This window comes from Diadema antillarum, unplaced genomic scaffold (genome assembly GCF_040938485.1).
Source record: "Diadema antillarum isolate AM-2024a unplaced genomic scaffold, OU_Dant_1.0 seq00000136_RagTag, whole genome shotgun sequence".
Classification (NCBI taxonomy): domain Eukaryota; kingdom Metazoa; phylum Echinodermata; class Echinoidea; order Diadematoida; family Diadematidae; genus Diadema; species Diadema antillarum.
The window spans coordinates 2,707,447-2,727,804 of NW_027271213.1; the positions used below are offsets into that span (position 1 = coordinate 2,707,447).

At 37.0% G+C, this 20,358-nt stretch overlaps 1 protein-coding gene across 1 annotated transcript in view; it reads left to right on the forward strand.

Moving 5' to 3' along the window:
* Positions 1–281: 281 nt before the first annotated feature.
* LOC139727605 (probable E3 ubiquitin-protein ligase HERC4) overlaps positions 282–20,358 on the forward strand; it is a 47,425-nt gene continuing 27,348 nt past the window's right edge. The window contains exons 1-7 of the mRNA XM_071638587.1: positions 282–366; positions 1,625–1,795; positions 3,451–3,553; positions 11,805–12,015; positions 13,788–13,933; positions 15,003–15,161; positions 17,215–17,310. Of these exons, the coding sequence (XP_071494688.1) occupies positions 1,632–1,795; positions 3,451–3,553; positions 11,805–12,015; positions 13,788–13,933; positions 15,003–15,161; positions 17,215–17,310 (879 nt within the window). The 5' untranslated portion in view covers positions 282–366; positions 1,625–1,631. The remainder of the gene's footprint in view (positions 367–1,624; positions 1,796–3,450; positions 3,554–11,804; positions 12,016–13,787; positions 13,934–15,002; positions 15,162–17,214; positions 17,311–20,358) is intronic.

Here is a 20,358-nt window from a genome sequence, read left to right on the forward strand (position 1 = left end):
ATTATTATTATTATTATTATTATTATTATTATTATTAAAAACCAAATCAGCAACAACTTGCGTATGGCTGTGTTGGTTGTTGCGCAATCACAATGAAGCACGAGAGATGGTTGCGACACTCGCACTGGTTTTCGCCCCAAATACAAGTGTATTGCTCTATCAGTCCAGCAGTATATATATGGCATTGCTACATTGTTGTGGCCGTCTAAATGCATTGATACGGTAACTTCGATGATAGGAAGTGCAGTGAGTAGGTGAGTACACTGTTGGCCAAAGTAACCAGCAAGGTGACGGATCGTTTCTGTTAGCTGAGAACTTTGGTGATTTGCCGGAGATCTCCGTAGACGCATACAGTGAAGAGAAGTGGTAAGTGAGCTGCTGTTGACATTATTTAAACTTCATTTGTGTGATATCCACAGGACCACACAATGCTGCAGAATCAAGGTGGAGATCGATCGTAAGTTCACCAACAAGTGCCAGTCGTATATAGCTCAAAATTACTCCCCACGTCGTACTTCAGTGGGGTTTACACTTACACCCTCTTTCCACAGATTTTTTTTTTTCTCATTCGGAAGCAAAGATTGTTGCATCCGGCCACCGAGGTGTATCGGATCGCAGTCTGATTAATTCGACTTGATTGGTCGAGTATCAGGCGAGTGTCAGACATGTCTCTCAGTCTAATGATCCTCATCGGACAATCTTGCTTCCTCGGATCACCACCCGACATGTCTGACTCTGACCTGATACTAGTGATAGTCGACCAATTGTCGGATTCATTGGACTGCGGTCCGATGCACTTCTGTGCGTGGCCGGAAGCGATGAACTTGGCTTCTGATTAGTGGCCGATGAGGGAAAATATCTGTGGAGTGGGGGTATTACGATTGTGGAAAAAGGACAAAGTTGAAGTATATTAATGTATGAGCGACAAAGCAAAGAGAAATTGTTTGGAAAGGAAATTATGACAAATATATTGCTTTCATTGAATGAAAAGAAGACTTGTTAGTTTGAATATCGCGTTGTTAGTTTGAATGCCAGTTCATCATGATCTAAAAATTGTCTCATATTGATTTTCCTGTCATAGTCATGGACTCATACACTGGCTCACTTTGCCATTGTCTTGCGAGTTGACCACGACAGAAATCTTCATGCTTGACATCATTCTGGACATGATTTGAAAATATCTAGCTTTTGTTCATATATATATATATATATATATATATCATAGGCCTACACAGCGGAATGTATATATATATATATATATATATACGTATTACATTCCGCCGTGGTATCTACAATACTAGTATTCCATCTCAGATGCTGATTCATTCATCAGTGTAAAACTTCTCAAAACCAGCATCATGAAAATAATGTCATCAAAGTTGTATAGAGACAGGCTGCCAGCGGTAAATAACAGCGTAAGTAGACAGAAAAAATCCGTCTGTCCGGAGGAATATATAGAAAAAAAAAACAACAAAACAAAACAAGGAATTGTTTGACGTTTACGGCTCTCCTCCGTGACGCCAGACGTAGTCTCCGCGAAACTTATTATTCCCGACGACCAGACAGACCGATCTTTCGGTCAAGGGTTTAAGCTAACCACTTCTGCTCTGCTCTGTTGAATCAGTAAAGTCATGGCAAGTGACTCTAAGCTGGGGAAGGTGCTGCAAAAAATAAGCCATCGAAGCCGGGATGACACCAAGCTGACAGCAGACCTTCACTCAAAGCTGGTGCAGGCACTCTCTCCATCTTCATTATCCTCTGATTTCCGTGTCAGTAGCTCCAGCAGTAGCTCTTGGTGAGTATTCCATAGGCTTTAGTCTGTTGATAATAGGAGGTGCTGTTGTGCTTCAATAGGCAATTAAAATATTTATAAGTAAAAAACACTGTGATTATTTTTATGCGGGGGGGGGGGGGGGGGGGGGCAGATCCAGAGTGTATTTTCTCGTATGACTTGCAGCATGACCTGCAATGAATATTTTTATGTTTTTTGTGTTTGTTTGTTTTTTTCCTTTTTTTAAATTTTCAATAAAGAATATAACTTCACTTGAGAACCAGAACAACGCTTTCGCATTCTAAGATTTGAGCGTAAATAAGCACGAAATAATCAATTTTCATGACGTCTAAAAAAGCATTTAATCGAAAGTGCGTAGATTTATGGCATTGTTCCTAATTTAGGGTAAAGTAGCGCCCTTGTGGTTTAAATTTTTAAATTTTGCTGAAATGAAAGTTGTTTAAAATTGACACCATAATGAAGAGATCGAAACAAGATAATGCCAATAGCTCAATACATCCTTCCACAATTGCGATAAAGCCCTTCTCAGTCGATGATAAGTGCACAAAAGATATCATGGAAAAAAAAAAAACAAGTTGAAAAAGAAAACATCCTGTCGTCAGAATAGTTCTGGCACATAAATAGATAAAGATGAAAAAGGTGTTTATAATATTGAGCAGTATCGCAGCTTACGTGTACGTTGTAACTACCCACTTGAATCAAAATACAAAATTATGCTGCACCTAGCAAACCCAAAAATCGCTACAGTAAGGTAATGCAAATGTTTTCTTTTTTCATATAGAATCCCTAGAGCAGGAGTGATGTAAAAAGAATTGAACCTATAGCGCCCAGCAAATATCACATATTAATTGCAGATTGAAGGGATGGTATAGTATTGGTTGAGTGGAGGATTCAGCTCTTAATTATTTTGCGAGATACTTAGAAACCACTTTATGAAATACTGAAGAACACACAATTCGAAGGGGAATTCAAAGTCTAGTCCTATGAAAATCGTTTATGAAATGGTTTAGCTTGATGCTTTTGTGAAAGCTCAGCTTTTCCGAAACCAATTTTCATCAAAGAAACTTTGAATTCCTCTTAGAATTATACACTCTTTCATATTTCATAAGCGGTTTCTCATTACCTCGCAAGGAATAAAGCTGGAAAAATGAAGCACCATCTCAACCAAAATTATGTCATCCCTTTAAGTGCGGTAGCCTAACAGGTGACTGAATGGTTCTCACAAGTAAGATATTTCACAATGATAATGGTATGACGAGGATGATAGTTTTTAGGTCATCGTAGTGACACTGTATGTTCAGGGTCAGCTTTGAAAGGCGGAGAAGGTGCATACTTACCCTCTTACCCCACAGCAGCCACAGGTTCTTATTGCTCCTATTCCTTGCAGCTTTTGCCTTCTTTTATATGCCAGTATTATTTGATAATCATCGGATCAGTCAACTTTATTTTAAGCATCACTTGACACTAGATGTTTGACACTATACTTAGATGAAGATTATTTTATGCTGTATCATGTTTATATCAGTTACATATACATGTATGCACATTGTATAAAAATTGTTTAGTTTTTTTTGTTGTTGATGGAGCAGGACCGTATGAGGAGGACTATACACTATTCTATATTTCTAAGCTGGATATTCTGGCCTTCGCCTCTATAGCTTTGCAGACACCGAGGATGATGATCAGTACTTTGATGTAGATCTGGATGCTTTGCGTGAAGCATACCATCACATCGCTGACAAGGAGCATGTCCTGAAGAAGGTTTGTTTCTTTATGCCCTTAATGCATATAGGCATTTATTCCAAAAGTATCTGTATGATAATATTATATAAATAAATCTGTATATATACCCTATCTATAATCATATATATATGTATATATACATGTATGACCTATGAATAATATAGACACACGTATATATATTTAGATACAATATAGAGAAATAGGGTATACATATAAATGTGATATTTGTTAACCTTTTATTTTTTTCCTGTCTCATGACTGATGCTAACACAATACTACACTGCAAAAAGTCCGGTGTTAAATAGTGAACACCGAGCTGGTGTTAAATTTTCGATGCTTATTTATGGTGTTAAATTAACACCTCCGGGTGTCATTTCCAAATTTTAAACTGTTTTTTGAAGAGTTTCTTAGTAACTGCACTTCTTGTTGATTTTTAATTTAAACAAGACGATCAAGAATTTTACATTAAAATACTAGATTTTTGAAAAAATGTGAAAATAAATTTACACCAAAGTAACACCAGCTGGTGTGGTCTCTTATTGAAGCTGGACGGGTGTTAAACCATTGATATTAACACCAACAAATATCAAATCAACACCATGTGGTGTCATTTTCGAATTAACACCAGTACAGTGTCAAAATAACACCAGGTACAGTGTCAAATTAACACCACGAAGTGTCAGGTGAACACTTTTCAACACCATCACAGTGCATTTTTAACACCTGTGAGTGTGGTCCTTTATTGAAGTTTGATCGGTGTTAGATTTAACACCCGTGGTGTTAAATCTAACACCGATGTTTTTACAGTGTACTGTAAGATATCACAATACCTGCAATTGAGAACTGTTGCCCCTCAGAGTGTGTGAACATATCATTTCACTACTTTTGTTTTTGTGTCAACTGGTCAGGAACTGGAGCAATTTGACTGCATAACATTTTTCTATAGGATGCTAATCACTGTCTTCACGGCTAACGGTATTTATGGAACGCCATTAAGGAAACAATACAAAATTTATTTCACTCCAGCCAATATTCATTTCACTTTTAACAAATACATTTCACTCACAAACATTGATTTTACTTTTTATAAAAATATATTTCACTTTTCACAATAATACATTTCACTTTTAAATTAAAATTCATTTCACTTTTCACAAAAATACATTTCACTTTTGAATTAAACTTCATCTCACTTTTCACAAAAATACATTTCACTTTTGAATTAAAATTCATTTCACTTTTCACAAAAATACATTTCACTTTTACATAAAGATTCATTTCACTTTTCACAAAAATACATTTCACTTTTACATAAAGATTCATTTCACTTTTCACAAAAATACATTTCACTTTTAAATACAAATTCATTTCACTCTTCACAAAAATACATTTCACTTTGGCGTACCATATCACTCAGACGAAGTCATTTCACTGCGCTAAAACCATTTCACTCTGATAAAACCATTTCACTCCGATAAAAAAAAAAATACGTTCCTCTTTTTTCCCGGCCAAAAGGTGGCGCCAGTCTGAGAGGAGTCACAGTGCCATGGCACTTAGCACTGAGCTGAGGTGAGTGGCCGGCCAGCTGGCCGGCTGGCTATGCAGTACCAGGGAGGTCACCTCCCTGGCAGTACCTAGATTTAGCGCGCTACGCTGGCGCGGAAGCGACGCGAGGCGAGCTAGCAGTCGACGGTCGGTCCTCGCCTCGGCCTCACTCACATGCACGCTCGTGCCGTTACATGCATACCAGTACTACATCGAGAATTGAATCTACGCCCGACATGCTGAATAATTAACGTGTGTTTTACAACGCTTTTCAACAGCGATGTTGTGGGGTAAGTTTGATGTCTGACTTCTTGTGATCGACATGCTATTTTTTCCGGTTCAAAATGAGTATTTTTTGCCGTTTAAATAGTATCTCGAAGTTGACATAGTATTTTTCCTCTTTCAAAACATTCCCGTGTTTATAGCTGGCTGCTGACCCATCTAAAAAGGGGATTGATGTGACTTTTTGTTCATCAGGTCGGCAATACTTCGTGCTTTACGCAGATACCAAGATCGACGGTGCCCTAGAAGCATAACTTGTTAAAAATTAGGCCTGAATATTGCATTTTTAGAGGCCAAATAATGTATTCTAGTCCTCCGGAAGGTCACGTGATCGCATCTAGTGCGGAAGGGGACTTTTTCGGACCGTAAATGCACCGTTGTTAACGATCTCTGCGGAGGTGCAGGGTCAGTCCCATATATTGAAATTAGCGTTGTTCATTCGCTCAATTGGAACTTCGTGATATCGCGATCGTGTGTTGTGTACAGTAAGTCAGTGCAGGCCGGTGGCGGTAGGCCTACAATTGTATGTGGCGATGGCAATTTGTAAATTTGAATTTACAACTTATTCACAAAAATCGTACAGTGTACAATGTGTATGCTGTCTATAATAAACAGGATCTTAGTCTTCATCTCTTAGTAGTTAATTATTATATGATTTACTCATCACTTAATACAAACAAGAACAGTATAGATTCAATATTATTATTATTATTAGTTTTTTCTTTCGCATGGAGAAAGAAGGCACAAGAGCGATTCTAGTATTTGATGTAAACATAATTTTCATGACATGTTTAAGAGTTGACCCGGCTGCAATGTTAACACTAATAGAGTACCAGGCTATTTGAATTTTTCAAGTTGGTATACAAGTTGTCAGTAAATATAGAGATGTATTATTAGTCTTCCGCATCTACAATTTGTAACAATAAAGTTTACGAGGATGTCTGAATGAATGCAGTTATTCTCAGAATAATATGAAGAGTTTGTTCGCAAAAACCGATAAGTCCATATTTGCCACATGGAGATATTTGCGATTAAAGGTCAGGAAAATTAAAGAGAATACTAAGAAAATTTTTGCTTCTTTTGACCATAACTTTAAAAATGCCCTTTTATATGTTGACCAATATCTCATTTAAAAGGTGTTATTTTGTACTTTATGACAGAGACCGTACTTGAAAATCTTCAAAAATGGACTTATCGGTTTTTGCGAACAGACTCTTCATATGTTTACCATAGTACAGTGCATGTCTGTAGTTTCTCTCTGCTTGAATTGGGGTTTACTCCAACATAATGTTTTCGGACATGTTATTGTGAATAATGGTTTATAATATCATCTATGATTAATTTGGAGTAATATCTGGAAAAGTTGTTATGCATTTTCTAATCCTTTCTCTATTTGTGTCACATTGTATATGTAGGTATCCCCAGTACCTGACATCACACCGATGGAACATGCATATTTAAGGTGATTCTCTTCTCTGTGGCCTCCAGGAAAATCTGCATGACATAAACGAGAAGATCTACACTGTCAGTTCTATAGTGTATTTTGTTTTCTTGGATGCACACATACCATTCAATCTCTGACAGATTTTTATCAAGGAGAGCACTGCTGTTTTGCAAGCGCTGAGTGACTTCCTCACAAGAATAGAAACAACTGATTAGTACACCTGTCAACTTTTTCATTTCATTGAAAAACCTAGAGCAGTATGTGATCATGATAACCTACCTCAGAAAGGTGCTAAATATGTGATATGATACAATAGGAAGAATGAAGTTGATATACAGTTGTAACATATTACAGTATGTTACTGTATATCAACTTCATTCATCTTTACGGTAATATTTTTAGTAAAGAGGATGTACATGTATATTCTTTGAAAAGCACGGTTGTTGTAGTAAATGTGAAGTTCGACCATTACAGATACATCAATGTGTGGAACTATGCAAGATAGTATATGTTAAATTATGTGCATTTAAATTACTTTGGAGTTTGTACAGATGGCAGAATTATGAGCTCTGATTAAACTAAATATTATCCTTCATGATATTCTTGATAAATGTTATGGAAGCAAGTACATTGTACAGTATGAAGTAGTATCTGGACGTACAGCCATTACTCGACAGGGGGCATGTCTTGTTGCTGAAGGTATGAATTTAATTTGTACATCATCAGCACTATAAGAGGTTTAGTTAGTACATGTATGCATGTTTTATTGCTAATATTTTGGTTGTGACCCATTTCAGAAGAGGTTTCAAAGATGTAAGAATTCTGTTCGATCAGGAAGATACACAAGGTATGTCACCAAAAGGAATTGAACGGTCAAGAAGGGATAAAGAAGATGAAGATTTTGACACAACAGTTGGATAGATGATACATTACATTAGTACTTCCCCCAAATCAACCAAAATGTTGAACATGTTCGCATTGAACGGGCATGCTCTTATTAGATACCTATAAAGAAAAATTGTGGACCTTGTGAAAGGTAAGATGAGCAGATTTTTATAACACCTGGGGGGTTTCATGTTGGCCTGTAGTCTACCCCAGGGTTGTCGAGTGTTGTTACTGGTAAGGGGTTCGAATACACATTTGTATCATTCACTCAGTCATAACCATGAAGAGAGTGACACACAGATATTTTAAATGTGTATGATACTGCTTGTGTACATGTACTGATACATGTGTATTCAGTTGACAGAGATGTTGGGATGATCAGTTTGCCTTTTGACATTTCAGATAAGATTATATACAGTCAATGCTAAAGTTGGGAATGAAAGATTTCTTCACATAGATATTTTGCAAGATGCTATAAGGCCAAATCTGATCTGTCTGCTTCGATTTCCAGTAATATTGATGTTTTAAAGTTACTTTAAATTTTTTATCTGTTTAGTTTCCAGTAAGTGTACTTCATACATTGGCGGATCCAGTTAGGACCGCAACTGGCGCACGCCCCCCTTTATTTTTTGTCTAAACAAAAGAAATGAAAAGAAAAAAATGGGGGGAGGGGTGCATGCGCCCCCCTTTAATTTTGTAAACGCGTCCCCTCTTTACGGAATTCCTGGATCCGCCCCTGCTTCATATGTAGTATGTACACTTCTGAATTGTTGATGCAGCTGCCAGTTCATGTGTTTGAAACATTGGCAGTGTGACCAATAGATACATTGTACTTGCCTTCTCAAAGTATTTAAGGGCATATGTACACCTTCAAAACATTCTCTGCTGTTTGGACTGTCGATGAAGTTTATATATTTTGTACATGTTTCATTTTGTTTCCAGTAAGTACACTTCATATGTATACATGTACACCTTCAAATTGCTCTTGCAGCTGCCAGTTTACTGTCACCCTCTATTCATGTGTGTGAAATCTTGGCGATGTGAATACTATAGAAGATTCACGTATGTGTACCTGCCTTCAGAGTACTCAAGGGCATTTGTACACCCTCAAACATTCATGCAGTTTGAACTATTAATGAAGTTATCTCTGTACATGTATCATTTCAGTGAAACCTTGCCAAAAGTGTAGATGGCATGTAATTTACAGAGTATTGCCTCAAAACATTTGTGGTATTCTTGCTTGATTTTATTCACTTACATAACATTCAAGCAATATTCACAACTGTTTCATGTTTGTGCAACATCGGTATCAGTATAGTTTGTTTATTGCCAGTGTCAAAATTTGCCGGCAAATTATTTGTACAGATCTGCTCAATACAATGTAGCTCTGCAATTGTTCAAACTACCTGGTACATTCATTTGCTCTTGTCTTATTACTGAGCTTCACCAGAAGAATTTTTTTTTGAAATGTTCACTGTACATCACTGTTGTAGTCAAGACAGACTGATCCTACTCGCGTTCCTACATGTACTCACAAGACCGCTGACAGTTGTACCTTCTGTAGGTCTCTAACATGCCACTTGGCTGGAGACTGAGTCCAATACCACCACCAAAAAATAAATTAAAAATAATTAATTAATGGATGAATAAATAAATGAGAGTTATAAATAAAAAAAATAAAATGATCTAAAACTGCATTTGACTATACTGCTAAAAAGTAGATAAAACTGTAGACTGCTTATGCAGCTCTTACTTTAGGTATTTTTTTTGTTATGTGTGTGATACATTGTCATGAAGATTGGTGGATACCTTGAAACTTAACTGCAATGTAGTTCTTTCAACACTTACATGTAATAAATAAATAAATATATATATATATATATGGAGATGTATATACATTTATAAAGAAAAAAAACTTGTGGATTGTGCTCCTTTCTCTGTTGTTATTAATGAAAAAAAGGTACTGTATTTTATTAATTGATGAGAATGGCACGTGCAATAATGTATGTAAATTTCTCTACCTAGTTAGGTAGGCCTATAGTAATAGAGTGAAGTAATGTAGTGAAGTCCTTGGGATCAACAGCTTTCTTTTGTTATATCAAAATGTTGTTATAACCAAGCATGTAAAACAAAAAAGTGGATAATGTAAGCAGAATTTCGATATAATGTAACTGTGTTCACTTTAGTGGAGTGAACGGTATAAGTAGTGGTTATAATGTATTTGATTGGATGCTTAGGATGCTTTGAATTGAGAGAGAGTGATGTGAATGATTGATGGCAGAATGAAACTGAGAATCAGACACTTCCTGTTGACGAAATCAGAAGGGTGGACAAAAGCAAACAAAACAAACATAAAATTGTACATTGTATTATGAATAACAAGAACAAGACATATAATCAAAAAAAGAGAGGGAGAGAGAGAGAGAGAGGGAGGCCCAGCAAGAGGCTGTAGACTATTGGTACGTAATGTCTAATGACAGACACAAGCACAGTATATCACAGCTAGACGCTCGAAACTGACCACGTGTATTTACGCTGGGGTCGCTCATACAGCAACACACACGTACAAAGGCATCGAGGACACACGTCAATTTCTATATGTGGGACAGTACAGTACTTCGCGATTTCGTGCCGAGAAAAAAAGGAATGACATCCCTATGATATCAGCTGGCTGCTGACCCATCTACAAATCATCACATTACACTTTTAGGTATCATCTTAAAGCTGAATAAATTTCCTTTTACATGATATAACTTTTGTTGGTGCCCCACGATGAAAAAGAAGACTTTTAGGAGAATTTTAGAAGAATATCTGTATCCATTATTTCCGGAACATCTGCAATTAGTTAGCCACGAAGTTGATAATCTTTCATGTCGTTCTTGGAAAAATCAACAAGATAGTATCCAAGTTTTAACCTTTACCTATCAAATAAAAGAAAAATCATGTGAAAACGTAATTCAGTGACCAAGATATGAGCATTTCAAAACGATTCTCCAATCGCTCTCTCTATGACTTGCGGGGTCAACTCGCGTGCGAGGACTTGGATATTCTAGACGGGTTTTTGCCGACTGACTGGCTACTCAGTAAATCTAGGTACTGCATGCATAGCCAGGCGGCCAGCTGGCCGGCTACTCACCTCAGCTCAGTGCTAACAAAGTGCCATGGCACTGTGACTCCTCTCAGACTGGCGCCACCTTTTGGCCGGGAAAAAAGAGGAACGTATTTTTTTGTATCAGAGTGAAATGGTTTTATATCAGAGTGAAATGGTTTTATCAGAGTGAAATGGTTTTAGCGCAGTGAAATGGTTTCGTCTGAGTGATATGGTACGCCAAAGTGAAATGTATTTTTGTGAAGAGTGAAATGAATTTGTATCTAAAAGTGAAAAGTATTTTTATGAAAAGTGAAATGAATCTTTATGTAAAAGTGAAATGTATTTTTGTGAAAAGTGAAATGAATTTTAATTCAAAAGTGAAATGTATTTTTGTGAAAAGTGAGATGAAGTTTAATGCAAAAGTGAAATGTATTTTTGTGAAAAGTGAAATGAATTTTAATTTAAAAGTGAAATGTATTATTGTGAAAAGTGAAATGTATTATTGTGAAAAGTGAAATGTATTTTTATAAAAAGTAAAATCAATGTTTGTGAGTGAAATGTATTTGTTAAAAGTGAAATGAATATTGGCTGGAGTGAAATGAATTTTGTATTGTTTCCTTAATGGCGTTCCATAGGTATTTCATATTCTTTCTACCACATTTCATTTCAACTGGAACTTCTTAGCTGTAGTTATGACTGGAAAATGACCTTTGTCCTTGGCCTGTGATCATTAGCTTCTATCGTTTCATGCAAAATAATGGGCTAATGATGTATAATAAAACCGTTGGACATATATATATATATAATATATATATATCTAAAATGGAATCAATGCTTTGACCTACAGTTTACAGCTCATATAGCTTGATTTTGACCTCAAGATATCAGTCACTTTGAGACTGTAATAGTGTTCCTCCCACATTTGATCTATATTCCTTATCACTCTCTTCCTATCGAATTATGTAAGCTCATGCTACCTGGACGTAGTATAACGCAACCCACGGTATTTCCATCTTGCTCAGATGGCCAAGGAAATCCACAGAGTGTACCAGGATCTGGGAACGTTTCTGTGCGAATCTACCAACAGGAAGGACGTACGTCTGATCCCCATTCTCTTGGAGTGTCCCACTTTTGATAGGGTGGAAGAGGAATGGAGCAGAGAGATCGTCTTGGACCTGGCCAAGACGCTTCTCAAATTGAACAAGGAAGACAAGTGCAAATTCAAGCTTCTCGGTGAGAGTTTTCTTCATAGAAATGTTCTTGTATTATTGTATCTCTACGACTTCCTTCCAACTCAAACTAAGATTATGAGTGAGTTAGTATATCCTATTTGCTAGACCTGTTTTGTAAAAGATATATTTGCTCAGTAGAATGAATGAGCCTGGTGTTTCTCTTGATTTCATGTATTCATGTAGGTCGTATGTATTTTTTAGAAGTATCCTGCAATTGTAAATGCTATGGACGGAGTTACCGATCTTTCAATCCTGTTCCACAGTGTAAGCTAGTAGTCGTGATAGTAACTAAGTTAATACAAAGCAAAATGTCTATGCCTACAAGCAACCAAGTATAATACCGTTACATTGCACTACTCACAGGTCTGGTTTCTTTAGGAGAATGCTGCTTCAACAAAGGTGTTGATGTCAATAAGATGTCAAAATGCAGGAGTTGATATTGCTTCCTTTTACAGGTTTTCTGTTCTTTTTTTTATCTGACTGATTTTGCTCTGGTTTCACGTCAGAAAAAAAAAAACTACAGACTTGATAGATGCCATATTTTGCTATGCATGAACAGAAAGAGAAATAAGTGCGTCGCAAGACTGAGAAAAAGTTAGGCTTGGACTTTGCCCATCTGGACTAGGTATTTGACCATGTCTCGAGGAAAATGGTGAGATGGGTGATCAAGAAAGTTGGTGTTGAGAAGTGGTTGTTGCAAGCAATTAATGCTTTGTTCAGGATGTTGGTCTAGGCAGGACTGAGTTATGGCAGGATCTCCCTTCAAGACAGAAAAGGGAATGCATGCCTCCAAGACTCTCTAAGTTCGTTGGGAGTACAGTGGACTTCCCTCATCACGAAGACCTCGGGGGACCAGCAGTTTTCTTTCTTTTGTTTTTTCGTTATATCGAAATTTCGTTACAACCAAACAAATAAACAATGAAAAAAAAAACATAAAGCGGATAACGTTGCGGCGTGAATTTTTACTTTGTTGTGACCGGAATTTCGTTATAATTGTTTTTGTTATTATGGGAGTGCACCGATAGCAGCAAAGATAGGAGCTGTTGGGTATTAGCTTCTGAAGGCTACAAAGCTCAGTATCCGATTCAGGACCAGAGAAGCAGTCCCTCCATGAACCGGATAGAACGATGACAGCTAGCGGACATTAGAATATCTCGATTTCACAGCCTGTGAAGGAAAGGCAATATCCAACCACAAAATAGGGTGGGACAAATCTGATATAGACGTCGAGCGATGTTGATGAATAATTTGTTGATATAGGTGTAAAGATGACATAAGGAAAAGCGCCGGAGGTAAAAATGTCAGAGGTCAAAATTATGACAGGTTAAAATGCCAAAGTGGAAAAAAGGGTAAAAGTACCATTAATGGGACCCCCAAGGCGATAACGTTAAATGCCACTGGTAAAAATATCAGATATTAACATGTAAGAGAAAACAATGTCTCGGGGGAAAATGTCAGAGGTAAAACTGTCAGAGCTAATGATGCTAGATATTAAAACAAAAATGTCAAAAGAAAAAATTTCTGAAGTTATCATAATGTATAGGTAAAATGCTAGAGATCAAACAAATAGAAAAGTTCGTCTGACATTTGTATTTATGATTTTTTTCCTTTTTTGGGGGGCACTTTTGCCTCTGATATTTTCACCTGCCCTGATTTTTGTCAAGGGTATATGTGCATCAGTTAAGTTGTGTTGCTTTATCATTATTTTTTGTTTGAAAATCGTTCTTGAGCTTTTATAGTCGATTTGATTTTGTTATGTCCTGGTACTCGCAGGAGAGTGGTGGTACCAGGAGCCAGAACTCTTGGCAAGGACTGTCAGGGTGCTTCTCAAGACTCTCCAATGCGAGCATGGGCCAAAGGAGTACCTGCAACTGGACAGAGAAGATTTATATTTGGAAACACTGAATATTCTTCATGCGGTAGGTTTATAGGAAACAACGTTTACTGTTGCGCAGTGCAAATGAATACTGATGTTTTAAGGTAATTAAGTCGTGGAAACCCAGTGTCAGGAGAGAGTTTCGGAGTAAAGGAGAGTTTTGAATTACATAACATCATCACCCGAACTAATCACTTATACCCCTACATATATGGCACGAACATATTAGATTTTGAAAATCACTGTCACTATATACCTCAGCAATTATAACCCCCTCGGCATCACATACGTTTTCTTCCTTAGTTCGTGACTTAAAGAGGAAATTATTGATAGTTTCTTTCTAAGCTATTGGGAGATACCAGAGCCTACGACATTATTCAAAATGGCATTAAAGAATGATTTCTTATAGCTTTCCTACTTTTTTCCTCCGATTTAAATGCAACTGTCTCCGTTAGTTCAGGTAATATAACTCTATACATGAAAATCAGTTTGACTCTGGAGGTGATTCTCACTTTAAAGGTTTAAAAAAGAGCAGCTCTCAGAAGGGTTCAAAATTCATCTTCCACCATTTGGAATTTTGTTTCGTCACGCAATGCAATTATTACATCGAAAGGGTCTACCATGAAACTTGTCTGACTTACGCGATTTGAACTTTGATCAACATACCCAAGCTCTAAAATTCCGACATTGGTATGTTAAATAGTCCAAGGCGGACAAGATAAAGTGATAGAAAGAGAATATTGGTGCCGATGGTCGATAAAGTTCAACGTGCCACTGCCGAAAGCCTGGGATATAGCCTGATGGTGTAGTGTCAGGTATCTTGCCCAGCAGCAGTAATAGGTTTCACGTTCGAATCACACGGGTTTCATTTTATCCGACATGCTTGTTAAAAAATGTAGATCGGCAGGGGGTGTCAAGTTAAATCGTGTTATCACATACATTTGTTAAGCATATCTATGTCCGATTTGAGAGTAAAACTTAACAGTTTCTGAGGTCATTTGTGAACTATGATTATATTTTGCCTTTAAGGATGTTATTACCATCAAATCTTATCCTTCCTACAGTGTCATCAGCTTAGTAGCATCTTGTCAATGGCGTCCTTTTTTCTCCAGGTGAATGGCGCCCAATCGGGCGGCAAAATCATTCCTGACGAAAGTTTCTACCTTCAGGGTTTAGAGTCTGATGATGTGCTGGATAAGCATCTTGACAACTACTTCCAGAACAAGCAAACCACGCTGACATATCAACGGCAACCATGGGTATACGAACTGGTATGACAGCACTGTGTTTTGTTTCGTTTTTCCCCTTCTCCATGAGTTGAATGCATAGGAAGAGGGGCATTTAGAATGTGGAATCATTTTGATTTTGGTGATATATTATGATAAGAAGATACGAATAATTGTACAACTGTAGCAGTGCATCAAATTCAAGTACCTGTCTATCGCAAAGGAACTCCGTCAGATAAATCTCTTAAGTAGCTGATTTAGGTCCATACAAATAGTGTCGGAAAGCGAGCTTGCGTGGTGTTGACTGTGAACTACCATGCCATTTTTATGCCTCCGCCACGAAGTGTCGCCGGAGACATTAAATGTCTTCGGGTTGTCCGTCCGTCCGTCCGTCCTTCTGTCCTTCCGTTCGTAATCAATTTTGTGGACAGCGTATCTAAAAAAAAAAAAACAAGCAAACAAACGTTAGAGGTATCCTAATGAAACTTGGCATGTATAATAAAAATTATGCATGAGTGGGCGCAGTTGTGCCTATCAACTTTTGGACGCACATGCTCAAGGTAAAAAGGTCAAACGGTCAAGGTCAAATGCTCAAAATTTCACTATTCCCCCTGTATCTATGCAGTGACTAGAGGCATTTTCTTCAAACTTGGTGTATACATGAACTACCAAATAAAGATTCCCCAGAGAGAGTTTCGGGTCATGAGGTCAAAGTTCATGGGTCAAAGATCAAGTGAAAATGTTAAAATTTCACTTTTTTTCCATATCTCACAAATATTTCAAGGTATCTTCATGGAACTTAGTATATATGCATGTACTGACTGGCAGTGATCATGAAGGGAATTTAGGGGTCATGGATCAAAGGTCAGGGGTCAAAGGTCAAGGTCAACTCATCAAAATGTCATTATTTCCCTCTTATCTATGCGAAGCCTGCAGGATTTTTTCTTGAAACTTAGTGTATGCATGTATAACCATATACAGATTCTCTTGGAAGTTTCTTGCCAAAAGTTCAAAGGTCGAAAGATCAAAGTTCAAGTGAAAGGGCTAAATTTCATTTCCTCTTTAAACTTATAAAAGGAACAAAAGTTGGGTACAAATCCTCAAACCCTCAAATACATGCACTCTTTGACAGTATAACCATTCATCCAAATTCACCTAGTTCAAGGAAAGTGAACATTCAATGCATTTGTGACAAACCTGTCATTTTAATATTTTGCCAGTTATGTGAAACCGTCATCACACATTGTCAAGACATTGTGCTTTAGACTTATTCGGAGAACCACGCATTATGACTGCGCTGCTCGCTGACTTTTTACTTTCTAGTCTCGCACATCTTATGATACCATTTTCGCGAAAATCAGCCATACCGATACGATGCTGCACGACCTTTTATACATGCTTGTCAGACCGCAATTGGCTCAAAACGTGATTTGGTATAAAGGCTATGCAAATGCAGTTTTCTTACCTTATTCAAAATGATATAAATATTTTCACATTCATTGGCTGAAATCTATTACTTTTAGCACAATTATGCTTGAAATATGTGCTGTCATAAATTTTGTGAAAAAAATATAAAACAAAAAGTCGAAAAACAAAGAAAGACATAAATTCATAGAAAAATACAATACAAAAGAAATAAGTTTTGATACCATATTATTTGTTACAAGTACCTTCCTATAGGAATGCTTCAAAAATGTTATCACCAAAAATTAGTATTCTATGAGTTTTATTTTCTGATTTATAGCAAAATGTATGATTTTACGCATTGGCCTATATTAGCATAATTAATTAGTGTAATGAAAATTTCAATTTCTTCTGTTATTATTTGGTAGATTGCGCCGCAGGTAATGTATTTGCCACTTTTCATGGCGATCGACGGCCGAGATAGAATTAATCTATGCATGGGGAAGAAAATTCCTATGCCAATTCAAGGGAGAGATTATGTGTAACAGTATAATGTTCCATGTGGTTATACACCGATGTATACCGTCATGCTACAAAGACATCTAGGAATTCTTTGAGCCGATTTGAAATGATATCCACGTTGTGATGGCAGAGTTCTCTTTCATACTGCTGATGTTTCCAATTACTCCCTTAGTTTGAGTGGCCATTTACCTTGGTGGACTTTCCTTTCCTGCTTCCTGTGTCCATAAAGTGGAGGATAGCTTGTATGGAATTCACCGTTGAACAGGTGGTAAGTATTGAATAACTTTAAAAAAAAATTAGAGCAGTAGCGGCAAAACGGTAAAAAGCGGTGAAGCAGAATTATAAATACTGTCAGTAGCACGTTACTGGGGATGGTGGTCGGATGACCTCCAATCAAGATTTTACCGGGTAGAAAAAAAAATAACAGTATCGAAAATAAATGTATTCGGTGCACGCACACACACACCTACATAATATATAATATGTACATATATATTAAATATATGTATATATATTATTCATATATATATATATATATATATGTATATATATATATATGTATATATATATATATATATATATATATATACACATATATCTTTTTTTAACTCACCAAAGGTTCAGATGAGCTTTTGCATCGTATATCCTGTGTAAACATTTCGCATTGATTCATCTTCTTCTTGAAAACCCTATTAAGTGTTTTCACCATATTGGCAGGTAGCATCCATGTGGGGATAGGGATCTCAATTTGCTCAAATGGGCACAATGTCCCTCTCCCTTGCTACTGAATCTTTTTTTTTTATCTTCTTCTCTAGATCTAGGAGAAATAGAGCTAAGTAAATGCCATAATCAAACCTAGAAGATTGTTGACTGTAGTTTCAAGTTTGTTTATAGCAGATTCCCTGTGGGGATCAAATTGGGTCCGATTTTTACATTTTCATCTTCTTGAAAATCCATGACCAGATTTTCCCAAATCTTAGCAGTTATAATTGCCAGAGTGACAGAACATGAATACATTAAAATGGGCACCATTCCCTACTCGGGGCCGGAAAGGGAGGGTGGGGGGGGGGGGAGCGGGCGGAGTCTTAAAATTAAGTAATTTTTACAAATCTTCTCTCGAACCTGAAGTAAGTAGATTGGTGGCTGTAGCTTCAGGTTTGCTCATGGCAGATCCAGCATGTCAAAAGGTGGGCCCTGTGTTGTGTGTCTCTGTGTGTGTGTGTGTGTGTAGAAGGGGGGGGGGGGTAAAATGAGAGCCCAATTCTCACATGTTCACCTCCGTGAAAAAGGCATCTTCAGATTTTCATCAAACTTGGTAGGTAATATCGCTATATGATATAAGAATATACACGTACCTGTATAAATGGTCATCGTTCCTTTTGGAAGGACAGGACGTAATGCCCCTGTGGCCCCCTTGAGGTCGTGTGGAGGGAATTCTAAGCTCCTAGATTAATAAATCTAACCAAATTGTTTCCTTTAGAGCCAGAAGTAATAAGGTAAATTATGGTTATCATGTAAGTTATAATTCAATTCAATTCAATTCAAATTCAATTGTTGTTGTTGTTTTAAAGAACGAAAGAAGACAGAGAGAGAAATGGGGCCCTATACAAATAATTTGCCCCAGAAATTCAATTCAAAGGTTTTATTTTCACTTCTTTCAACAGAATGTACAAAAAAAAATATAGATTCTGCATGCGTTTGAAGGAATGATACATAGATAGCAAAGAATAACATTTGTCAATTATATTATGTTATGTTATGTAAGTCTGTTTATGGCGCATCTAGGGGTGGGCTCTGTGGTGTGGGGACCAAATTGGGGCCCAATTTTCACATTTTTATTGCCAGAACAAATAATTGTCAAATTTGTCACCAGACTTAGCAGTTATTGTAGCTAGGGTGATAGGATATATATCTGTATAAACATGATAAATTGGCACTATGCCGCCACCCACTGACCCCAGAACCCCCAAATTAGAGAATATTAAAAAGAAAGAACAGTGTCTATAATGCCAGGAATACTCTGAGTAAATACAAAAAATTGATGTACTTTCAAGTTTGTTTATGACAGATTTAGGCCCCATCGGGACCTCAATCGAATTGGGGGCCAGTTATTACATTTTATTTCTGTTATTGTTGTTAAAAATGCAAAAGTTTGTTTACTTCAAAAAATGATCAAATTTTGTTCAAATTGGCAGGTATTATATGCCAGTGTGATAGCATATACACACCAAGCCTCCCTTGAAGCCCTCACTATCTAGCGGTAATGGGGCTCTTAGTGGAAGATACAATAGTTATTGTCTTCCTTTTGTTATAATGATAAAATCATTTTGAATTGAATTGAATAAAATGTGCGGCTACAAATTCAACTTTCCAACGAATTCTCTGAGTTTTATACCCTCTTTTATCCAGCTGGATGTTGGATGTATTTTTTTTTGGGGGGGGGGGGGGGGTCTGGCTTTGCAGGTGTATGTGTTCTCTTCTCAATACTTCCCCGTCTCTTTTGAAGACACGAAATGTATGATTTTCTAAAACTGTCTAAACCGTATAATACCATTGTCATTATACATTGATTCATATCTGTTACTACTGCCAAAATGATAACGGTTCATCCACTGACAGCATGTGGCTTATCCGACCCCCAGACCTGCATGAGAGAAGAATTTGAAATATCCCTTTATATTTGCATTTTTTTGGTATTTTTTCTCTATATTTTGGTCATTTATTGTACCCGTGCTCCTCATCTCAATCTATAGCTCGAATTTAATTGGGACCTACGCTCCATAAGTTTGCTTTTTAGTAGGTTCCTTCATATTTCTTTAGCATTCATTCCCATATTCCAACTTTTGTAGATCGGCCACTGTGTTTTGTATGTTTGCAGTATTTTATGTATGTCTCTTAGCTGGATATTATGTATTGGCCCTATTTCATCTTGTAATATGCCTCCTAGCTGGATATCATATATTATTTAATTTTGCTACATTTGATGTATTTCTTTTCATCAATTGAGAAATATGAAATAAATTGGAATTTAAAATTCAAATTTTTGACGGACGAGCAGGTAGGCCTGAACGTGTGCAATATATTTCCCGGATGACCCTTGCCCTTTACCCTTCCCTAGCACTGCAAACGATCAGGAAGTCCCAAAGAGATTTTTCTCCTCCCCACCACCGGGAAAAATCTCTTTGGGAAGACCTAGCCCTTCATGGTCACGTTGTTGAAAGATATTTTCATTCCTATGTAAGGATTTGTATGTGTTAACAGTTTGTTTTTCCAAGGTACAAAGGCAGGTGCTTTCTGACCATATTATATTTAGAAA